Source organism: Wyeomyia smithii, chromosome 1, assembly GCF_029784165.1.
Source record: "Wyeomyia smithii strain HCP4-BCI-WySm-NY-G18 chromosome 1, ASM2978416v1, whole genome shotgun sequence".
NCBI classification, from domain to species: domain Eukaryota; kingdom Metazoa; phylum Arthropoda; class Insecta; order Diptera; family Culicidae; genus Wyeomyia; species Wyeomyia smithii.
In genome coordinates, this window is record NC_073694.1 from 204,187,730 (window position 1) to 204,211,994 (window position 24,265).

The 24,265-nt window shown below is 40.0% G+C and overlaps 1 protein-coding gene across 9 annotated transcripts in view; it reads left to right on the forward strand.

Moving 5' to 3' along the window:
• LOC129723978 (nucleolysin TIAR) overlaps window positions 1-24,265 on the forward strand; it is a 1,146,678-nt gene that overhangs the window by 1,006,795 nt on the left and 115,618 nt on the right. For all 9 annotated transcript variants that reach the window (XM_055678526.1, XM_055678553.1, XM_055678581.1 and 6 more), the window contains one exon: window positions 21,198-21,273. In XM_055678526.1, coding sequence (XP_055534501.1) covers window positions 21,198-21,273 — 76 coding nt within the window. The remainder of the gene's footprint in view (window positions 1-21,197; window positions 21,274-24,265) is intronic.

Here is a 24,265-nt window from a genome sequence, read left to right on the forward strand (position 1 = left end):
ATGAGTTTTCTCGTGAGTAAACGTAGAATCGACGAGCCTGCAATTACTTTGCTGCTTAACCAAGATGGCTACGAGTTCCAAAATTTACAGAAACGGTTAAAAAGCTATAATCTTAATTTTTTTCTATTTCAAGCTCTAGGGTAAATAACGCATGGTATTGTCTAGAATGCACAGTATTTTATTTTGCTGTTTCTGTGCTCTAAATTAAAACCGTCCTCAAATTTTAATTTAGTTGTAAACTTTTTTTGGAAAAGTTTCTATATATTTTATTGCGCTTCTTTGAGAATGGACGATTTAGTGATAAATTCACCTAGAAGTGATAAGACAATTTTTTTTTCAGGACAGTGAAATAGACAGCCATTGTCTTCGAGAAAGTTTTTGCTGGGAACTTTATCGAAGCTGTCGAATGTTTATCTCTTATGTTAAGAAAGATATAAAAAGTGTTATATAATCACTTTGTTGTTTCTAAATGTAGCGTTTTACAATCTTCAGCAAAAATACAAACCCATAAAAATCGCTAAGGATATTTGATCCCGTATAAAATATCAGTCCCAGATTCTTTTTCGTACAGAAGTCGAAAAAAATCATGACCCTGAAATTCCCCCAACACTCCGAACAGTCCGAAACAAAACAAAAACTATAATTCCAAATTAAATATTCAAACGATTCCAAAGGTCATCAAAGGCGATACAAGTAATAATTATTTTTCAATTCTACTGAAAGCAAGAAAGGATTTGATCTGAGTAACCTTGAAAGTGCTACACATTCGGAAGCACACCTGGAGACACCCCAATGGAGAGCCCTGCTCCCGGATCGACCACATGCTGATCGACGGCCGGCACTTTTCAGACGTCATAGATGTGCGGTCCTTCCGAAGGCGAAACATCGACTCGGATCACTATCTCGTGGTAGGCAAGATTCGCGCCCGGTTGTTAAACGTATTTAAATCGAGATCGGCAAGGAAGATACGTCTGGACATCCAGAAGTTATCAGCGGAAGAAGTTGCTGGAGAGTATGCTCGGAAAGTTGATAGACGGATCGGTGAACCAGCTGGAGTGGACCTGAACGAGCAGTGGCAACACATCCATGATGCGGTCAGCAAAACAGCGCGAGAAGTGATAGGCATGACAACGGAAACCACGCGTAAGTGTCTAGAGGTGACGGAGGAGAAGAACCGAGCCTACGCCAACACGTTAGTAGCAGCTAATCGCTGCCGAAAAGAGGCATCTTCGCCGTAAGAAACGTGAGCACTACGATCGCGTCCTCGCGGAGACGGAAAATTGCTTCACCAGGCACGACACGAGGAGCTTCTATAGAACGATCAACGGAATCAGGAACCGGACCGTGCCAGTACCTGTCATGTGCAATGACAGGGAGGGGAACCTGATTACCGATAAATCGCAGGTGGCCAAACGTTGGAAGCAACATTTTGAAGTGGTGTTGAACGGTGAGGAAGGGAGGAAAGTCGTCGAGGGGAACAGGATAGAAATTTGGCAAGACGGACAAGCTGTGGACCCACCAACATTGGACGAGGTGAAGAATGCTTGCGAAGAGTTAAAGAATCACAAAGCCACTGCGAAGGACGGCTTACCGGCCGAACTTTTTAAAGTCGTGAGTGAGCGGCTGTGTAGTGCAATTCACCAGATTATCCTAAGAGTATGGTCTGATGGAAGTTCTATTAAGTCAAAGAGCAGCCGTTGCCCAACCTGTGCTCTGGAAGGAATATATATTGAGGCAATACAAAGCTCTTTACCTTGTATTGTCATTTGACATGCGACGGCTTCGATACCTGGAATCGAGGGGAGGTTAATACGATAGAAAGAATAGCACTTCTTAATCCCTAGAAGTACTCCTCCATATGGGGTGTCTCGATCAAGGCGAATAATATAAAAATCATGAAAGTTAAGATCAGTATTCGAAGTAAGCCATGTTTCGCAAAGGGAAAATGCATCGCATTTGTTTTTATTAATTAAAACTTTTAATGAATCGATTTTTGGTAAAATACTTCTTCAATTCCACTGTAAAACAGAAATAGAATCCTTCAAATTAGCAGATGAATTAGCCATCGAAGGATACGATCGCTGCAAGGAGGGGCCATTGGGCAGTCAACTGCTTCAGAAATTATCTAACTGTTGGGAGGAGCGCTGTAGGAAAGTTGAGGTATATTGAAGTTTTCGAAAATCCAGTCCACAATATCAGAAAAATTTACCAATCCAGCATTTGTTCTGTCAACTGGATGTGCAAAAGCAGCAACTGGGGTTTTAGATGTTCCTGGATGGAACTCCTTCTGGGACTTTAAATTACCAAGCCTAGGAGGGGTTTGCTTCGGTTTTTCCGTAGCACCTTTAGTTTTGGTTGTACTGTTCTTGCCACTTTGGGAAATCTTAGGACCTTTTCTGGGAAGCTTAGGGGAGGGAAGATTTTTCCTCTTTCTAGACTCCCCAAGATTGGCAAAAGAAGTTCCCTCTAGTGGTTCGTCAGAGTCGGTTTCATCAGAAGACAACAGATCATGTTGTTATGGTAGAAGTGATCGAGGTCTTCTTGAGCATATTAGCGTATGAACGCTTTGAACGCTCTTTGAGAGACCGTTTTAATTTATCCTTGCGCTGCATGTACACCGCGCATGTGGAGAGCTCATGCTGATTCTTCCCGCAGTGGATACATTTTTCAGCATTCGCTCTACAGGAATCGTCGGTGGATCAAGACGTGGCTCGGCACTGCAGACCCGGCGAACGTGACACGAAACGAATATGACGGAGTGTATACTTTTTTGTCGCCGACGAGCGACACAGATCGCAATTGTTTAACCTCTAATACTTTAACCTCAGGAAGGCTGCTGTTTTTAAAACAGCTTACAGCATCCTTCAAGAGGCACTCGACGGACAAACTCGGATCGGTTACGACACCGTCGATATCCACGTCTCGGGCCGGTATGTATACGCGATACTCCCGAGTAAAGAGCTCGAAACAAGCTATATCGTTGGCCTGTTTCAGGTCATTGACCACAACACGGAGCTTGTTTGGTCTAACCTTGATGATTTCAGTCACGGCCTTGACGCGTGACGTCAGGTCTTTCGAAATTTGTATAATGTTCAGGGATTTCGACTTAGTTCCTGGTTTTGGCCGGAAATATACAACGAAACGTGAACCTGCTGTTTCGTCAAGGTAGAGCCTGGCACGAGGGGGAACTGAAGAGTGGACAGCGGAGGAAGGAGCAGGAGGGACAGGGTCAGGAGAGTTCGGTGTCGCAGGATCGGGGAGTGAGGTATCCACTTCCATTGTGCTAAGGCTAGCGCCCTAGCACCGACAAAAAACACGTACCTCTTCTTTGATTTCAAGCGATGCTCCAGTTATCTTCGACAATGTGGTCACGTAATCGTTGGGTGCAGAAGCCGGTAGCCGACAGCTGTGCGGATTAACACTTTCTTCTTTGTTTGTAACTCTGGTTGTCTTCAACACAGTTAAACACCGAAACGTTCGGTTCTGCAGTGGCGGCGCAGCTACACAGCAACAAAGCAAACAATAGCGGTTGACCTTCAATGCGAATTTATTTTGCACTGCACAGCACTCGTTAGACCGGACCGGGCAAGCGATGAGAATATATCGAGACGACCGATAAACACAACCGATGCGCTTGGTTGTTCGACTCGGAATGAGGCCGAATGTTGTCATGCGGTAGTATCAATTTTTCGTACCTCTGTTCGAATTGAAAAAGTCTCTGCCGTTTTGCGCCGCTGAAGCAGTTGTTCACTGGCGAACGAACGACGCTCAACGTCCCAGAGCATCGCTTGGAAATGGCTTGACGGGTAACTCCTAATACCGAAGCAAGCTGTTCCAGCGTTTAGCATGGATCCATATCGAGCAACTCCTCAAATTCAGCGTCTCCGAAGGTTTCTTATTCTCTTTCAAGTGGATAGTCATTACCATCGAAAATACCGTCTTTGAAGCGACAAAACTAAGCACGGCACGCACTTGCATTTGAAGTAGCATTTCCGTAAACTTTTTTTCAATTCTCGATGCGCTTCAGCCGCCGTTTACTTTGGATATAACATGAATAAAAGTAACACTTTACGCAAACGGCGATTGTTCGTTTTCACACTTTAAAACAAATCAGGAACATAACAGTAAATCACGTATGTTTCACAGCGGTTGCGCACCTGATAAGTTATAATGGATCATTCATCGTTTTTTAACCCAGACCTACGTCTCTCAGGAAGTTTTACTTCATAGGAGTGTAAAATGAAAATCTAAAAACAAAGATGGGACGAAATTTTTATCTTTTTAAATGCGTTTTAAATCGGCTAGTTTTCAACGAATATCAATCGTTCTTACAGTGATTTTTGAAAAATTATCCACGTATCCGCCGAAATGGAAAAAAATGTTGTTTATAGGAATTATGTAAATTGTACTTCTGACTTCTGAATGGTCGCTTAATGCTTGCTTTCCATAACACGGTCGACAGAACATTGTACTTAGTGAAGCGGAAATGTGCTCTTTGGGCTATATAAGAGCCTGCTTCTGCTCAAATCAATTATTTTATTAATGGATGTTGAGCAGGATGGTTCCAACTTAAGAACAGTTGGTAATAACGGAAACGGCAGTAACAGCGGGTAACAGCAGCGCAGCGCTGTAGATTTTGCCGAGTCTGCTTTCAGCTTAAACAAATTATTATACCAGCAGATGGTGGGACACAGACGGTCCCTTCCTTCGGTGAAGCCTCGACTTGTTTTGGCCACAACACAAGCGTTTTGGATTCTGGCACTCATAGTCTGCCGCCCGTGTATAGTTTACAATGTGAAAACAGCTTTCCACTGTGTTGTGGGAGTGTCTTATTCTCCACTATTGGAGTAGCACAGAGATACGATTATCATAATATACGATTTTTAAATTGAGCAACAATTGTCCTTTTTAGGACCACCACACAAACTTTTGTTTGGTTTTGCTGCTTTTGCTCAAATTTTTCTTTTTATTTTTCAAGTTTCGACTTTTGCTTGTAATTTTTAAGATTTTAGTTTATTTTCAATTCAACTCAAGTGATTTGGTTTGTACTCGACTTTTGGAATCCTTTTTTTTTTTAATTTCAATTGTAGATTCCCGAGCCTTAAATTAGGTTTCCGAACTTTCGGTTTCTCAATTCTCGTGTCTCGATTGTCCGTTCCGGTTTATGATTATGATATCATTAGATTTACACCTTTTGGGATTGTATTGGTGAGAAATCGCCGAAAGAAGTACCAAAACCAGGAAAAAATTAAGTATTATGTGAGATTAGAAGTCCTCTTTTGAAATGGCAAAATATAGTTGATCTCGTATAAGCTATAAGAAAATGTTTAAGTTCAAAACAGGCCTGAAATGTTTGTTTTTAATCGGAACAGACAAAAAAAAATTGTTTAAAATTTGTCTACGTGGAATGTGGATGGGGCTCCATAGCAAATTCATTTCCAACTGTGACTAGAAACCGTAGAACCTGATACATAAAAGGTTGTAAATCCTAAGATAATCCGGAACTTTGTTGAAATCGATCCTTTATTAGAAGAGCAATTGACGAAGAAAACAAAAAATAGAGGAGAGCGGGAGATTTATCTCTTACTATACTATTAAAGTCAAGAGACAGTTGATTTCGTAGAAAATACAGGAGGATATTTGGTTCCAAATCAGGTTCAAATACTTTATCGAAAAGTCCAGACAACAAAACAAATTTTGTAAAACTGTCAAAAAAAATGTTGATCTAAAATATACCCCAACACTCCGAATTCCAAAAGCTATAGAAGGTAAAAATCGTAGCAATTGATTCCGACAAAAGTCTTAAGCTGACAAATTTAGTTGAAAATAATTTCAAATTCTACTGAAAGTAAATAAGGATTTGTTCTGAATTACCTTTGATGGTCAGATGCGCCTAGAATTTCATTCTCACGATTTGTCTTATTTGAGTTCTTCAAACAAATTTGGCAGCAGAATAACATTTATTAGTATTTTTCCGCAAGTCAGTTAACAGAAAAAAGTTGAGAACAATTTTTAATTTAACTAAAAAACAGAAAAAATATGATTTGAATTGATCTTGGAAGTTGTCTTACGTCATTTAGTTTATGTTTTGGAACAAATTTTTAATTTGTAATCATTAATATTACAAAGGAATTCTAACGAATTTGTTCTAGAAAAACTTGAAATGTAACTTCGATAATGCATGCACTCACACACACGAATTACAATTACACTGATGCAAATAAAATAGAAAAAAAAAACAGGAAACCCGATCGTGGGCGTTTGTTCACATTGGTCGGAAACTGTTTTCCAATGATAATATGGATTTGGGTGGAAGAGAAGAAAAAAAACCGACTCCACGGCTCGCGGCGGCTTGTTCGGCGGCATGGTTTTCTCGAATTCCATCGCCCACCTCTTTTCCGGCCTTCAGGGCAGCAGGGTGTGAGGCCTGGGAGGAAGGGGGGCTGTAAATGAGAATGAATAATTTAAGTCCAAATTGATACGATATGCTAATATCGTCTAAAGCGAAAAAGCTGATGATTGGCGCTTTCGTGTTTCCACTATGAGCTGAATTGGTCGTGGGCGGCAGTGGGGGAAGGTCGACAGGAGAGCTTCTGGGCATGTAAAACCAGTGGTAGAACAAGCCACTGCTGCTGCTGCTGGTGGTGGTCTGGTTTGGTTCCGTGTAGCGCTCGACTCGGTGTCTTATTAATTCCAGATGAATTATCTCGCTATACCTCGGATAAGTGCTGCTGTATTGAATAAAGGCACTAGGGAAAGAAAGAGAGAGATGAACAGCCGGGTAGGATTGCTGTTAAGGATATACCTGGATGGGGTTCTGTGCTGCTCGTCATGAAAGTTTCAACAAGCGGCAGCCGTTCTCCGGCGAATTTCGTCAGCCGAAAAACGCGACAACGAACGGTAAAAGGGAAAATATTTTACGATGCTTAAAATTCGCGTAGTTAAAACTGATTTGAATATAATTGCTCTTGCGGAAAGTTTTGCACTTGTTCGCCTTCCCGCTTGGAAGAAGCGGAGAAAAGGGAAGCGGATAGGCTAAAGTAGCGAAATTGGCTTTGACTGGTTTGAGTTCTGGTGGTTTTTAGCCTTGGCAGTTTTAGTGCATTGAGCCCGCGCGCGGAATGTTCCTCTTTCCAGTCAGTGTGAAGACAATGGCATCAGCATCATCAGCACGCGCTAAAGGTAAAAGTTATCTTCGGCTATGGGTAATTGATAGTCTGTGCCGCTTTGAAGTGAGATTGTCTGGTAAATCCCTAGTTTACATTCAAACAAGCTTCCGTGGCAGCAGCAGCCAAAAGTAGTAACGAGTCTTTGTTCCACTGGAATGCCACGCAACTCCATTGAAATTTTACGAAGTTTATACTTCCTTTTCTAGAGTTTACATTCCGCTAGATAAAAGTTTAACAGCGCACGAGATGGAAAAGTTTTCCGCTTTTATTGATCTTTACCTTGCCATCAACTAGCAAACCGTTACTCGGGAATGCCGCGGTTAATGCCTTGGCAAACAATAGTAACCGAGGAAAAGCCGCACCGTGTCGAGTTTCTTCGCCGTGTGGTGTGACAAACGGCATTCGATCCGATCCGATCCGGTTGTTCCGTGTCGAGTGGCGGTTTTCCGCACAATTATCAAACTGCCAAAATTCACGCAACTAATCAACCGTAACGCGGGCCGCCCGCGTATGTGGCCTTGGATTAGCGCACTAATTAACCATGAACAGCCCTGGCAAGAAGGCCCTGTTCAACAATGACGTTTAGCTGCGGCAATAATTCACCCTCCCTTGTTCTTGTCACTAGCTAAATCAGCGGCAGTGCGTCACCACGGCAAACGTTTCCGCGTTGTGAACCAACTGTAAAATTAATTTTAACTTACAGCCGGGGAAATATAACCTTCACTAATTGATGGATCATAATTAGATAATTTATGTTTATTTGTTCACAATGATCAAATTTAATGTGGATTTATTGTTTCTTTAATGATCGAACATAATAATCAGTGCTCGAGTGAATGCCGCATATCCATTATCTTCACAATTTCCCCCCTCAGTAGAATAATAATAATAATAATAATAATAGTAATAGTAATAATGAGGTTTTCACCTTGTTCCGGGCTTTGCGGGTGATTAGGTTGCGTGAAAAGCTGAGGTAGAATGAGACGTGGCTAAACAAGACGATGATAAATGTATCATATATCGGCACATTTGCATACAGATCGGGCCGGGTAAAAAGGGTAGAGAGTTAGAGAGAGACAGCCAGAGTGGAGCATCTTGAGTTATGCTGCTACATCGGTGTATCAATTTAATTTAATTAATATCCTTCCGGTTGCATTCCACCTTCAGAAAGCTCATCTAAGCAGGCAGGCGAGACGGGGATTGATTCAAGTCAGATCACGCAGTAACCGGGGCATGTAAATGTTCATATTTCCCTCGCCACACACAGTAGGCCGTCAGAGTAATGGCGTTGACAATAATTGAGACACAATAAAATGTCCGTTTCGACAGATAATGCGTTTGGCTTGGACTTGATCCACAGCGTGCAATATGACTGAGTGAGCAAACGGAAAGCCCCAGGCCGAGGACAATATTTTCTATAAATTATGCATGTCCGCTTTCCATTTCTCTCTCTCTCTCTTCAGTATATGAAAACAAACCTCTACACCCATGTACATTTCCAGGACAAGATAAGTCTATTCCTATCACCCAGCTAAGCTGCCACTGACGACTGGTCGCATCCTTGTCCGTTGTGTGCGGCAGCGGAGGGACTCAACGTTGCAAGCATAATACACAAAACGAGCTCACATCTCAATCTGCTATGGTTTATGAATATTTAATGCAGCAAATAGGATGTTATAGAGGATGTCATAAAACAAACTGAAATATGTAAAATAGAGTGACTCTCCTCTGAATTTATCTGGTGCTGCACTGATTTGACCGGATTTTGCACACGCACTAACTCATTTTCCACCCAGACACCCAGAGGCAGGTGTGCGGTGATCCATATTTATTGGGAAAGCGCAACGGAAAATTGTTCCGGGCCACTGCAAAGCCTCACACCACCTGCCCGAGCTGAAGCATTAATCAATTATCCATGATATTTATGACGATCTGATTGGCTAATGGATTCCGAATGAGAGTTTCCTCTTTCATCCGTTGATCCTTAGTAAAGCGCGTTGCACTATAAACAATCGGAAAATTTTAAATTTCTACTAAAAATAGTCCCACTCAACCCTGAACCATCTCACCATCGTCAGTCACTTGTAAGCCGCTCGTGTAATCTTCTTACACCTGTAACGGAACGGTGTTAGCAAATTAATTCCCATACCCTTGGCGAGTCGCTCATTCGTCAGGGCCTTTCGGCTGCAGACTCCGAAACGAGGCCGACGGACGTGATGACTTGTAACTGTTTTCGTCTTGAGCAAGCGAGCAGATTGCAATTGGAAGCCAGCATACATACACGGGCACACATACATACGTACGCGCCCACGGCAAGAAGGAAGTAAATCCATCCCTGACAGGTCGGCAATTTGTTATCGCGCCGAAGTCCTCGGCATGAGAGCAACAACCGTCGTCGTCTTCGTCGTCGTCGTTCTTCACCCTCTATCCTGGCTAGCTTATCCCAAACCGGCGAAACTATCAAGCAATTTCCAACCGGATAATGTCATCCAGAGTAATTTCAGGATAACCTTTCATATCAACACGTTTGCCGCCTTCGTCGCGGACTCGCTTGCGGGGAGAGAGTAGGGGGTTGTTTGTGCAAGTAGTTGTGCTTTTGCCGCTTTCTCGAAAGGACTCGCAAAGATCAAGATACAATTTATCAAGGCATCTCTCGACACTTTCCCTCAGCAAAGGATACTGGCGAAGGGCGTAAAAAAAGAAGGTGCAAGCAGAAAACGATGAAAATTCCTCATGTGAAAAGGATGACTACCGTGTACATGTGTGTGCAGTGCAAGCAGCTCGTAAGCCTGTTTACTTTTTTTCCACTTCCGTTCGCCCGTCATCGTACGTTATTAACTCCCTAGCTTGCCATTAGTCTGTCAGAGTCGAAGATTCCCACATTTCTCTTCCCTTTAGTTGCAGTTTTCTCTTGTTGCTTGCCCGGAATGCACTCAACTACCCACTTTTGTTAAGTGGGTGGTGCCGGCTGCACAGTTTCCCGAAGATCGACGAGGAAAAATGATTCGAATCGGGTTGAGAAAATAGTACCTACTTAAACAATACCCGTTCCAGAGAGAGAGCGTATAACCTCGAGTGCAATAATGTGTATATCTTTCACTCGGCGGGCTTCCCACACGGAAGCTGGGAAAAGACGGCCAGAACTGACAAAAGCGATACTTTGTTTCCTGCTAGGCATGGAACTTCCGCGAGAATCGCTGGCTTCGGGATCCTGGGGACTAGAAAGTAAGCATTCGACCAACCGAAAGAAGTGCTGAAAATGGGAAAAATAACTTGTGGGTGGTGATTTATCGTCCTATCAGTTTGCATTAAATTGTGTCTAAAATTACCCAGAAGTGTAATATAAACCCAACTTACTTACTACTACTTAAAATCTCTAAGCTTGATATTATAATCGGGCATCACACTCAAAAACTTATCTATTCCAAATACCTACCTGAAAGAACAAATTCCACGCATTGCTATATTCGGCAACAACGGGATTCGTCCGGCAGCCACCAAAAGTTTTTGATCATCTCCGGACGACTTTTTATATTGATCACTCAATAATATCACTTACTACACAAAGAATACTTTAATCTTTAAAATATTCACCCAAATTTTCAAAAACAAGCTTCAAATAGTAGAAATAAACGAGACAAATCTCAAGTTTAAACTGTATGTATTTTCATTTGTATTCACTGCGTTGAAGATAATCAAAAGTTGCCAAATCAGTTTCTGTGAATACGGAAAAATCATACTGTAAAAGTTGAATTATTTCGACATAATTGACATAAACCGACAGCACTGCAGTGGCTACCTAGATTACCACTTTTGCGCGTAAACAACTACAGCGGATACCTAGGTAACCTACTACGACGGTATGCGGCTACGTTCATTCACAAAGTGAATAACAGTGTGATGAACATGGGGGTGTCGTGAGATGAGAAATTAGGCAGTGATTTGAGTTTTGAGATGAGTGTGGAAGCGATGTGATGGTTTGTTTCACAAAATTCACAATAAAACACAGTTTACTAAATTTCCATTGCTGGGCGATTCCATGAAAGCATGTAATCATATTTAGCTTATTTGTTCAATGGTTTTGTGTAAATCTGGTGTTTAATCCCTGCATTTTTCGTGAACGTCGACTTGATGAGATGAATAATGGAACAAATACCCTATGCGATACTTTGGCCACAACAATCTATAATTTTATGACCATTGAACAGAAGGCACTAGTAGGATTTCCGCGAGAGAATTCTCGTAAACTGGGTTTCAAAATCTTTCAGCGCTCTGCAAACCATCGAAATATTTTATCAAAAAAATAATTCCAAAATACATGAGCATCAAAAATTGATAAACAACTTATTTTCAATAATACTATTTGTGCAATTCACTTTTGGGATTTGATTTTTTTATCGCATTTGAGTTTGTTGACTTTAAAGTTGATATTTCGCTCGTACAAATAAAAAGAAGTAAGATAATTACGATACTTCACATACCGTTTATGGCTACGTTTCTGACCACGTTCCATATCTGAATATTTTTTCAGTATCGTCACAAACAATCACGAAATGAATACTATTAAACTGTAGAAATTTCACAAGTAAACTGACAGTTTTGTTCCCGCCTACTACCTACAATACAGCAAAAAAACCTTGCGGATTTTATCGCAACCTGTACCAGCGTTAGTAGCATTTCTATTCACTTAACTGTACTAAGCAAACAAAAAAAAATAACTTAGTTCTGGCTTTGTGTTATCAAGTTTTATTTTTGCCATATAACGACGCCCCACTCTAAGGTAAAATTGGTTTTCAGGTGCTTCAATTTTGCTCAAAATAGCAGAAGTTGGTCACCAGCGAAAAAAAAAATTGACTTGTGTTTTCTATTTGCCTTTTTGGGTGTCCACCCAGTCCCAAAATAAAGGGACAATATGTTCAATTTTGAGTTTTTTTTTTTTTCAAAACGTTCCAAATCGCTTGGTCACAAGTAGTAGCAGCAAAAATCTTCAGAATTTGCTAGAGGCTAAGGTCTAGAACGCGCAAAATTAGACGTCTTCAAATTAGTGTGTTTCTGTTGAAAATGAAAAAGAAAAAATAACAGGAGGGTTGTGTGCAAAGCCACAGCCGCAAGGTTGAAGTATAATACTTTTACAAGGAAGATAATCCGGTTGCTTGCGGGTCAGTCATTTTTTCTAGTAAATAAACGTTGACTTTTCAGATCAATCGAATTTTGCGCTTCAACAAGGATTGACCATTTTCAATAATATAGTAAGTTGCTTGTCATGCTTGGGGCTTAACAATTTTTAAATTTTGAGATAAAATTTTTTCGGATGTCGAGCTCATGACTGAAGGAAAAGATAATTCAGTACTTTCTGAGACACGTAAATAAAGTAAAATTTATAACTTTCACAAATTTAAAAATGTAAATTAACTCAAGAGAAAACATTAACGCTTTAATCATTAGGTTTTTATTTCAATCTGAAAAGGACAATTTGTTGTTCAATTTAGTATCGGATAAGATATCGGCATCTTGCGTTATCACTGACAGTGCGAATAAAGTATTCCTTGTGATAAAATAAACAGTGAAATGCTGATATAACACTCCAAACTAGACGGCTCACGTGTTGTCAAAATGAGTCAACTTTTCATTGAATGCATTTACTAGTACCCACTAGCGCACAGAGACTGCATTTCACTAAAGTGCCTCACAGCATCAGTCGCTATTGATGCTGAGATCCGCTGCAACTAGTTCGCTATCCATAGCCATGCCACAGTTGTGGCCGCTTTCCGCCATCGCTGGTATCCACTGCACTGCTAGTGCTGCTGCTAAGGGAGGACGACTGCTGTTGTCGCTGTCTAGAACTATTATGAGCGGCTTCGGCTGAAACAGGCTCTTATATAGGCCAAACAGCATGTTTTTGATTGCAAGGTATATGATTCTGTCGACCCTGCTTGGGAAGCAGTCATATAACGACCAATCAGAGGTCGAATTTTTCGTATTGACAAGGCTTGACTATTTTCAACAGTACAATAGTGTGAATAATTAAATTACAATTATCTTCTTTTGGGAAGAATCTTAGAAGATTTTCCAATCTATTGCTGCAAGAACGAAGGAAATCCATCGAATACTAACCGATTTATTAGCATTTGAAATTGGACATATTTTTCACTTTTTTCGGTTTTAGATTTTCATTTCACATCCCTATGTAGCCGAACTTCCTGAGAGAAGTATTCTACTTCAAAATCTCAAATGCTGCATTTGAAAGTTGAGTGTTTATACAATGGTTGCTATGATGAGAAGCTGCGTGACAAAATCCCCCGTGCAAAAAAAGATTTGGGTGTATACGAATCTGCTCAAGAAATTCGTTTCCTTATAGACGACGAAATTTATGTGAAGGCGGATTTCAAGCAGCCTCGGGGACAGGAGTTTTATACGGCATCATGGAAAGGGAAGGTGGTCGAAATTTTCAACACCATCAAACTATCGAGTTTCCCGAAACAATGCCTTGTTTGGCAGGCCATATGCATAGTTCCACTACTGGAACTATCAATCAAGAACTTTAAATCCAAGAGTGCCTAGGAAAGCGGCTGCTACCATTCCTAAAGCTACCATTTCACAGCCCAGAACTCTGCCCTCTGAACGCTCTGCTCTGAACGGTGTTGAGTCTTGATCTGTTATCATGATCAAAAAAAAATTTAATTTTCCTTTTTTCGCAAAAAGCGCATTTTTTGACAATTTTTTTTTTTATTGCTACAGTGCCGAAATTTCGAACTTTTCCTAGTTTTGACATTTTCATACTTGACATCGCAGTTATTTTCAAATTTTTTTTTCAGCCATTTTTGATATATTTGAGAATTTGGGTGCTTGTGTAATTTTTGATGATTATGTCATTTTTGACATTTTTCGTCATATTCTATATATTCTCTTAACCCTCTAGTGCCCAAGTTTATTTTCAGACGGACTTCGAAAAAGTCACTATGAATCCATATAAACATTTTTAAGCATTGATTGAAGCTTTTTAGAGGTGTAACTGGAGGCCGTCTAAAAGCGGCACTATGCACTAGAGGGTTAATGCTTGCTTTCCCTAACACGGTCGACAGATTAATATACCTAGTTAACCGAGAATGCACTATTTGCGCTACATGAGAGCCTGCTTCTGCTCAAACCAATCAGTTTACTGTTGGATGGCTACTGTCACGGCCCTAACCAAGTAGCAACAGGTAGCAGTAGTAGCGGAAGTGGGTATCAGCAGCATCAACGGTAGGTGCAGCGGCACTACTTTCTGTTGTAAAAGGCTTGATTTGTGCGGTAGCGGTAGCATCAGCGGTAGCTACATTGACCGGTATTTCCTCCGGTGAAAACTTTGACAACCCACAAACGTTCTAAGATATTAAATAAAATTAAAATTCGTCGGTCGTCAAATTTTTAGCGTGAAAACTTCATTCGAAATGTTGAAATGCAGAAAACGGTTGTAAATTCGTTTATATCTCCATATCTCAGCACGAACTAAATTTTCTTTTCCATCTGCAACGCATAATCAATCCTTGAAAATTATCTGACCTTTATTATGCAAACACTGTACTATTGAAAATGGTCGAGCTTTGTTGAGACGCAGATTCTTATTGATTTGATTGATCGTTTAATGCTCGCTTTCCCTAACACGATTGACAGAACATTTCACCTAGTATAGATTTCACTTTTTGGACTATTTTAGAGTCTACTTTTGTACAAACCAGTTTACTAGTGGACGGCCACTAGGACGGTCCTAACTAAGTAGTAGCGGATAGCAGCAGCGCTGAGCTGCAGTAGGCAGTGATTTAGAATATCTTGCAGCCTTCCAACAGAGTAAACAGAGCCTTCCACAGCGCCAATTTGAGATCTCCCGTCTCTATGGGAAGTATGGGTTCAAAACTATTTGGGACTTTTGAAGACACGTAACAGGTAAAACATGATTCGTGCAATAAGCAGAATCAATCAATGCAATCGTCCTTTTGTTGTACTGTGTTCTAGATTCCACTGTCTGGCAGCGAGATAATGAAAAAAGACAGTTGCAATTATTTTTCAAGTCAGCAACTATCTTAGTTTCGGGATTTAGGAGGTGTTATCTCTACCGACCTCCAAAGACCCTTTAAAGAATGACTGAGTACTTGCAGTACCTTCCGGAGTAATTTTCCATTCGGTAGGCCGCGCCTCAAAATAATATTAGAATCTTAGAGATTTCATTATTTTATTATTTCAGACTTTTTAGTTCGTTTTAGTTTTCACCTCCAATATCACACGGAATTCCGTAGCCCCAATTACACCATTAAAATTAGTTTTTTTTTGTGAGCCCGTGCAGGATCACCTCTGCACTTTTAGAAGCAGTGTTGCCCCCTTCCTGATATCGTCCTTTTGTAGAACTTTGGCTAAAATTGAAAAATTACACCTACTGCACGCACAATTAAATGATTTTGGGTCGCTCAGCAGCTAATTTCTCTTCATTACACATTGCCATTCTCATGACGTGTGGGATGACTCTCGTTCTGTTTTTACCTCGGTAGCATTTTCCACCATTTTCAGAACTTTATCAGCTACTAAGTTATCCTTAACAGCTAGCAGATAGACATCAAAATTAAGTAACACGCGCGAGTGGCAAAATACCTTCACTACTTCACAATAAAATATTGAACACAATTTAATTTGTTGTAATTCTACGTTAACCTTGCGGTCCCTTTCTTATAAACAACCTTTAATACTATTTTATTTATTTCTAAGTATAGTTCAATTCTCTTAGTGTCATAATTGCAATATTTATTCATTTAATTTTGTATTCCTAGCTTTCTTCTAATTTTGATACTCCTCTTTTTGAACTTAGTGAAAAAATCAAGACAAACTTTAGTCCTTTTTAGTCAGTTTCCAAATGGGTTGTTTTATAAAATGCTAACTTCGGGTTTTGGCTGTTTTCTGTAGAGAAAATAGCACCCCGCCAAGTTTTTTCCAAGAAAAATATTTTTTTCGTCATGTAAATCTAAAAAAAAATTTTTTTTTTCGCCATTTATTTTTATTGGCCTAAATCATGCTAAATCTATCCAAGAATCAGAATCTACATCGCCCAAGTACAGATCTAAACTCAAAGTTCGTTTAAATCAATTTTTACCGAACAACTTTTATACTCCAAAATCACATTTTTCGTTTAATTTGGCGATGCTCGTTTTTCTTTTTATTTCGAGGCTTTGTAAACTAGCAGAAGTTACCTAGAGGTTGTAAACTAGCAGAAGATAGAGGTCTCTGCATCAAATTTCGACCGTTATAGCGTCTCTACAGAACGTGTTTACTCACAATTTACCAATGATCGTTTATACAGAGAAGACCAAATTTCTGCATGCTAGCTTTAATACGTGGCTACTGTATACTTCCAGTGAGCGTGTCGTTGTGCACTTTAGCGAGAAAAACAACAACAACAAGTGAAAATCGTTTAGAAAGTTCGATTTAGACTGAGATTCGGAGTTTTGCTTGATATTTGGCCTTGTTTTCAGCTCGGATTGATCGCAATATGCATTTAACAAGGCTGTACATTTTTTAATAATGCAATTTTTGAATTATCACAATTTTCCGCACTTTGGAGGACGCACAGCTATTTCTTGAATTAATTGCCATTAAAATGACCTAGCATTGAGTATTTTGAGGTGGACAACTTCCGTGACGCTCTTGATCTTTTCGGTTTATTTCAATTTGCTCCTATATTGCCGTAACTCTACGTCAAAAAAATACACAGAAAAAAAATTTGAAAAAAATATTTATATTTTATTTTTATAAATTCGAACAACTATCAATTGTTTTGTTCTCGAAGAAAAAAGATCAAATTTTAGGAGTGTGATTTTTTTCAGATTTCCAATTAATGATAATATTTTTACAATTTTGCCGAAGACAAACAAACAAACCGTTGCAGCAAAATTTTTTTAACAAAACGTGATTTAAAAAAAAACAGTCATCTCGTATATCTTTCAATTTAGATTTAGATTTTTTTAGATAGATAATTCAGTAATTCAGTAAGTGTTCTGATCAAATCAAAGTAGGCACTCTTGAGGAAAAAAAGTTTTTCTTAACAAAAACTTGTTCTTTGAAACATGTATGAACAAAAAAAACTCATCTATTTCTGGTCATTATCAATATATATCGATTTAAAAAAAAGAAAACTTTAGCCTTTTTTAGATGTTAGTCCAGATTTTAAAGACAGTATGCAAGGTTGCTTGGTTTAGTAAGGCCTACAACCCCACAAAGCTTCATCAAATTCTGACAGGGCGTTGCCAACGTCTGGTCGAGTTGGTACGAAATGCTGTCCTCTATCATCTATCATTATATAAAAATTAATTTTTGTCAGTCTGTTTGTCTAGTGCTTATAGACTTGGAAATTACTGAATCGATTGGCGTGAAAATTTGTATGTAGGGGTTTCTGGAGTCGAAGAAGGTACTTATGACGGTTCGAGATTCCTCTAGAGGGGAGGGCTTCCATTAGGCTGTCCCAAAAAAAATCGATGTTGAAAAAGTCAAGGTGCTCAGCCCTAAATTGAAAGATAATGTTATTTATAGCATTTTTGTAGAACATTTCGACTTTCTAAAAAATTGTTTTCAGGTTGCCCAAACGTGATTTATGAAAAAAAGACTTTTTTCAGCTACAAACCCACTCTTTTGCACTTTTTTCAACTCTGTTCGATTCCTAAATTTTTCCATATATTTTTTTATTTTTGTGGGATTGTTTTTGAATATTTTGCATGGTTTGGTTCAATTATTTGACTCACAGAGCTCATTGAACATCACAAAAAAGTGAATTTTTCTTATAATTTTCAGATAAAACCCTTCAAAACACAAATAAAAAAATTTTTTGATCAAGAACTGAAATTTTTACTGCAAAGCGGGATTCAAGACGAAAATTTACATGAAAAAAGATCCTCGATATCTTATCGGGGGGCTGAGATATTGGCGTTTTTACATGTGATGGAAAACTATGCATTTTGTCAAAAATGCCACTAAAGCTCAATATCTCCATTGCACAGTATTTTATTTTACCGTTTGTGCGCATAATTTCCTAAATAGTGATTCAAATGATGATTATAGCCATAAGGTATGTTCCGAGGAGTTTCAGGATATTTAAAAATGCATCTTTTAATGTAGAAAGATGGGTGATAAATCCACCTATGAGTGAGATAAAAAAATTACTTTTTAATCAAAATAAGACAGACGCACGGTGTCTTCGACAAAGTTTTAGGTTTTATTAAAACAATAAACTTTACCGAAGACATCATGTTTCTATCTCTTATATATTACGAGCACCATTGAGTTTTCAAATAGAAGGCACTAAAAATCACAATTTCCGTTCTAACTTTTTTCACAAATTTTTCCGAATTTTTAAACCTTCTACTAAGTTATCAGCCATCTGAAAATGTATTTGTTTACTAAACATTGATGTTTTTTATCTCCCAAAATAAAACAGTTATTCAACATATTTGTTGAAATGCATAGTTTTCCATCACATATGAAAATGCCAATATCTAAGCTCCCTGATAAGATATCAAGTATCTTTTTGCATGTAAACTTTCGTCGTAAATCCCGCTTCGCAATGAAAATTTCAGTTCCTAATCACAATTTTTTTTATTTGTGTTTTGTAGGGTTTTATCTAAAAATTATTAGAAAAAAAATTTTTTTTTGTGATGTTTCATAGGCTCTGGGAGTCCTAAAACTGAATGAAATGCTGAACCAAACCATGCAAAATATTCAAAAACAACCCCACAAAAATAAAAAAATATATGGAAAAATTTAGGAATCGAATAGAATTGAAAAAAGTGCAAAAGAGTGGGCTTGTAGCTGAAAAAAGTCATTTTTTCATGAATCACGTTTAGGCAACCTAAAAACAATTTTTTAGAAAGTCGAAATGTTCTACAAAAATGCTATAAATAACATTATCTTCCAATTTAGGGCTGAGCACCTTGACTTTTTCAACATCGATTTTTTTTGGGACACCCTAGCTTCCATACGAACAAAACACAAATTTCTGCATAACCCGAGAGCTAACCGAGCAAATTAAACTAAACTTGGCATGTGAGGATTTTTGAATACGAAAAGTGTTTACAGTTATAAATATTATATTATACTATTAACATGCATTTCTTCCGGTTTATATTTCGAAATGAGCTGAATAATAGTTAACAAAACGATCGCTTGCATTCGGTTTTTGTTACCATTCCGTCGAGATGTGTTTAACGTCGTGTCTAACTTGTATCATATCCAGAAAAGATAGCCGGTTATTTCCCTATGTTTCACAAGTAAACCGAATGATGGGGTTACAACTATTGAAAGTTGTTTGCGAACGCTTTTAAGCAACACATCTGTGATAAGCTCCGCTACGATTGCGGTAAAGGCGGATTGCCCATAGCTGCATCAAAAATTTGTTTGAAGTAAGTTTGCAGTGGGGATTCGGGTTGGAGTTTAATAATGTTTAGCCCGCAGTCTAAAAGGAGGCATACGAAGAAATGCGAGAAGAATTGTGGTACGTAACTTCGAGACTTCAGTGCAAACCATGTGGTCCCGCAGCCAAGGTGGAGAACAGTTAGGCAAGGCGAGGCGAGGACTGACGAAATCTTTGATCCTCGTGATATAATAAGATAAAGCCTCTGTGATATAATAAGATAAATCATAGACCAGATTTTTACAGTCCCAAGCAATTGAAAGACATCTCCTCATGATACTTTCATCTCATTAGGTAGGAAGCGATGCAGTGTCACAGAGCGTTGCGATAGGCGCAGCTGTTTAAGCCGGCCGTTAATTTATCGGCGGTAGGAATAGTAGTAAGCAGGTCAGGCGACGATTCCGATGCAACCAATTATTTAAAATTTTTGAGTTTAAACGTATCCAATATCCGATTCGTCATGCATTTGCAATTCTACGTGACTTTTTGGACGATTTTACATTTTTGTTATTTTAAGAAATTTTTACACTATTCCTAAGTTCTGCCAACAGCCAAAAGTATCCACTTGAATGGCAAATTCATTCCGGTTCGCGTTGCTGTGTAGTAAAACTATCGCCCACTGGATACATATATATTTATTTACCTCTTTTTTATTTCATTTCTGCTCGACCTCGTGTTATCTCAGACTCGACCCCCTCCCTCCGGACCTGATCCGTGTCGGGAAGTGGTGCGACGTTGCTTCGTCATCATTGTCTTGTCATCCGGGAAGAGAGCCGTAAAAGATAGAGAAAAAAAAATCGCCCAGTACAAGAACAATTGAATTACAGTCCGAGCTTATAAATGGGTCCTGGCGCCTGTCTCCGGGATCGCGTCCGGATGGTTCGAGTTCATTGCGGGCCCCGAGCTCTACGGGCTTTTATTTTTCGCTTCTGTACATCGCTTGTGCCAAGAGACGGCAGAGCCAAGAAATAAAGAAAATGTGGAGCACAAGTTGATAAATGGTGGTGCTTGAAGCTTTAACGAGTGCTTTGGCTAATAGTTTTCCATTCCTGTTTATTGAATTATCATTAGGTTGTGGCTGGAGCTACTGCTCCTGCTGCTATCAGTGAGCATGAGTGGGAGGTTTTTGCGGATTGAGTGATTTTTCTTGTTTCGCTTTTAAGTTGTGGGCTGTAAAATGGCTATCAGCTGACTGGAAAATGAAACGAGACAGAGGGGAAAAAAGTAATTCCGCCCGAGTTCAATCTGATGATGAGCTGGCGAATATAAATACTCCGGCAACCGTTTCCACGCTACAGTAACGAAGCCAAAACCGGAAGGAAATTAAAGTTAAGTGGATGAAATAGTGAGTTTTATTAACGTAATGGGATGGGGACAGCATTCAATCGCGATTTAGCACGATCGATGGTTTATGAAAGTGTGATATTCCTTTTTCAAGAAAACATCCGACGATATTCTAATGCTGACAAATGTAAAAAATTGAAATGTGCTGAGCTGCGTAACAGTGAATTGTACAGTGGCTGATTCGGTTTTATTTTCCCAGCTTCAAATATCATATAGGGTGCTAATGCCTGATCTGTTTCTTTTTTTTTTCCTTTGCACAGGGATTGCCGCGTGGTTCGAGATCCACAGACGCTGAAATCCAAAGGCTATGGCTTTGTGTCGTTCGTGAAGAAATCGGTAAGTGGCTTTCCTAAATCATGAACCAGACACACATACAATTCCCTACCAGTCTACACAGACTACACACCCACACGGCCCCGTGCCATCTCAGTTCGAACGACATAGTCAAGCATCACAAAATGATTGGCTCTGGTTGGCGCGGTCGTCGTTCTTCTCTTCATCTTCTCCTTCCTCGGTTGCGCCTGATGCGGTTTCAACGGCCAACCAAAGCCACCAAGCGCGCGAGGTAGGAAGAAAACGAAAACCAACTAGCAGAATCAAATTACGGCGAATTTCATCTAATCATCAGATTGATACAGAGTGAACGGCGATGAACACATAACACTTTATCCGACCATTCTATTAAAACGAAATACAAACCATTCAGCAGCTACCGTTCCCTGCTCGGTTTATCTGTCCGACGCTGGGTCCTCCGATGGACACGACACGATGCCAGACACGCTGCGATAGAGAGCGTTGTTCGGCCGATGTCATAAGCGTGCCAATAAGGGAGATTGAGTCCCGGATGGCAGAAAGGAATATTGTCCACCTTCCGTCCGTTAGCGAACCTTCCCCCGAGTGATTCCGAGCGGATGAAAGGCAGCCGTGCTCTGACTGATAGATAAAACAAATAATCCCAGCACGGAGGAAGATAGTGCAGAGCAAAATGAACACAATCGCCCCAATTCAAGGGACTCCCGTTCCACCACTCTAAGGTCGTGCTAAGCCAACAAGAGAAAATCGACGGAAAATAAAGAAGATTACAAGATTTATTCTCGCAGATAAAGTCCTGGGAGCATTGGGATGGGAGACAAAAGATGCTAGCCGTTGTTCGTTCTTTTTTTTCGTTCCGTGCTGGAACAGCTTTTTGTCCCAGACTTTGGAGATTAAACACTGATGGACGCAAAAGGATTTCACACTTTCTTCCACTAACGAGGCACCGAGCGTACTTCATTTTCCGAATCGATTGTACCGAAAGTAACACTCTAGTATACAGTACAGTGATTTCTATTCCAAACTAGTTAACAACTCCCACAGCGTTCCCCCCACTAAGCAGAGTAATTCAGCGAGTGAAAAAGAAAGCAAAAACTCGTCGCAATCAAAAAGTCTTCCCATCGCGCTAAGCGAGAAACCCTCTATCCGTCACACACCAACCGAATTAACAGCTTCAGTCGCTTACAATGTTGTTTCACTTTCCCTTTGTTCACAGTTCACAGCTTAACTGCGCGCTATTCTGATGCGCTCTCCGAGAGCACTTGTTCTTTTGGGCACAACCTCCCACACCCGCACCCGCCACGGCACACGTATCGCTATTGTGTGCACACACTGTTTCTATTCCCTCCTGATGATGAAAATCGTTCAAAAAGCACCAGAACAACTCCACCTCCGCCTGCCCTGAACCCCGAAGCAGAGCGCTACTGAAGCAGACTGAATGCGATGTGTGTGTGTGTGTGTATGTGTAGCAAAGCGAGTCTGTGCGGTTTCGTACGTAAGCGAAATCCCTTTCAATCCTACGCTGAAGCCAGCCAAGCCAACCCATCCAAGCAACCCGACAACGAAACGAGATTCTTTTCAATACGGTATCTAAGCTGTAATGATGTTTCGTTTGTTATGTTTTTCGTTGCCGCCGCCGTCGTCGTGATGGAGTTTGGCTTCCCTTTCCATATACCTACCCTAAAAACAGGCTGCTGATGCGTGGGATAAAAGACGGAGCTCATTTTCGCCAATCGAGACGTCTTTTTTGGCCCTCGGCGTCTAGGCGTTGGAATGCAGCTTAGAAGAGACAGACCCCGGAGGGGGAAAGGGAAGAATAACCTTTCTAATTAAATGCTTAGAGAATTTGCAACGGTGTCGAATAACGAGAAACAATTCCCAGTGCAGCAGCTGTGGAGAAAAACATTACACGGCACGGTCCGGAAATAGCACTACCGAACCGTACGACCGCAGGCACCGTCATTGCGGGTCGAAAATCCCAAATGGCCGGTCACCAGGACGCAGCGATGACGACAACGACGACGGACCGTGTTTGCGTTCAGTCCCGGGGGAGCACGCGTACCGCAGTCTGGATGCTCTACGGCCCAGGTCAATCGTTATTGGCCCCTTTGCTGCTGAAAGAAATTCAACCGTAAGGAATATTAAACGGTTGCATCAGTTTACCGAAAATTTATTTGACGATGATTCCACGTCTATGTATGGTACGAATAAACAGGCGCACCCATTAAATAATATGTTTTCAATGGAGACGCATGGCTACTTGATGGATTTTTAATTCAAAACTTAACTTCTCTTTAAAGCATATTTGGATTCTTTTTTGAATTTTCCAACACTCATATCAGGTTTGAGCTCATTCGCAATAGTTTTTGTTTCATATCAGTTTTGTTGAATTTCAAGGTAAGATTTGTTTTCAGATATTTGTTTTATCACATTTGCTCAGATAAAACCTTGCTGCTAAAACCAACGCTACTTCATACTAATGGAAAATGAACTCATTCAAAAGTCAAATGACAAGTATAAATATTGTTTAGAAAGATTTATCAAACTTGAGACAAACTACACACTTAAAATTTTTTGCCGGGTCTCGGTAATTTATTGCCAAGAACGGCACCACTGAGTGCTCGGTTAAAAAAATAATGACAGCTGTCACATTTTTTCGTGAATCTCGGTTCACCTAGCTGATATTTCGGCTCGTTAATATTTTGTGCCGAAACTTCAGTTAGGTTGAACCGAGATTTTCGAAAACATGTGAGAGCTGTCATTTTTTTTCTAACCGAGAACTCAGTGGTGCCGTTCTCGGCAAAAATTACCGAGCCCCGGCAAAAAAATTAAGTGTGTAGTAAAACGGAATTTTCCGTAATTTATATTTAAGGAACTGTTTCTTGCAAATAAATTAAATGACCATCAAATTATTGCTATCTACACTATACCAAACATTCTTTTAAACCCACAGAAAAAATCGATCTTAGAGACAAATTTTATATACACTTTTAAGCCGTGATGAGGAATTTTATAA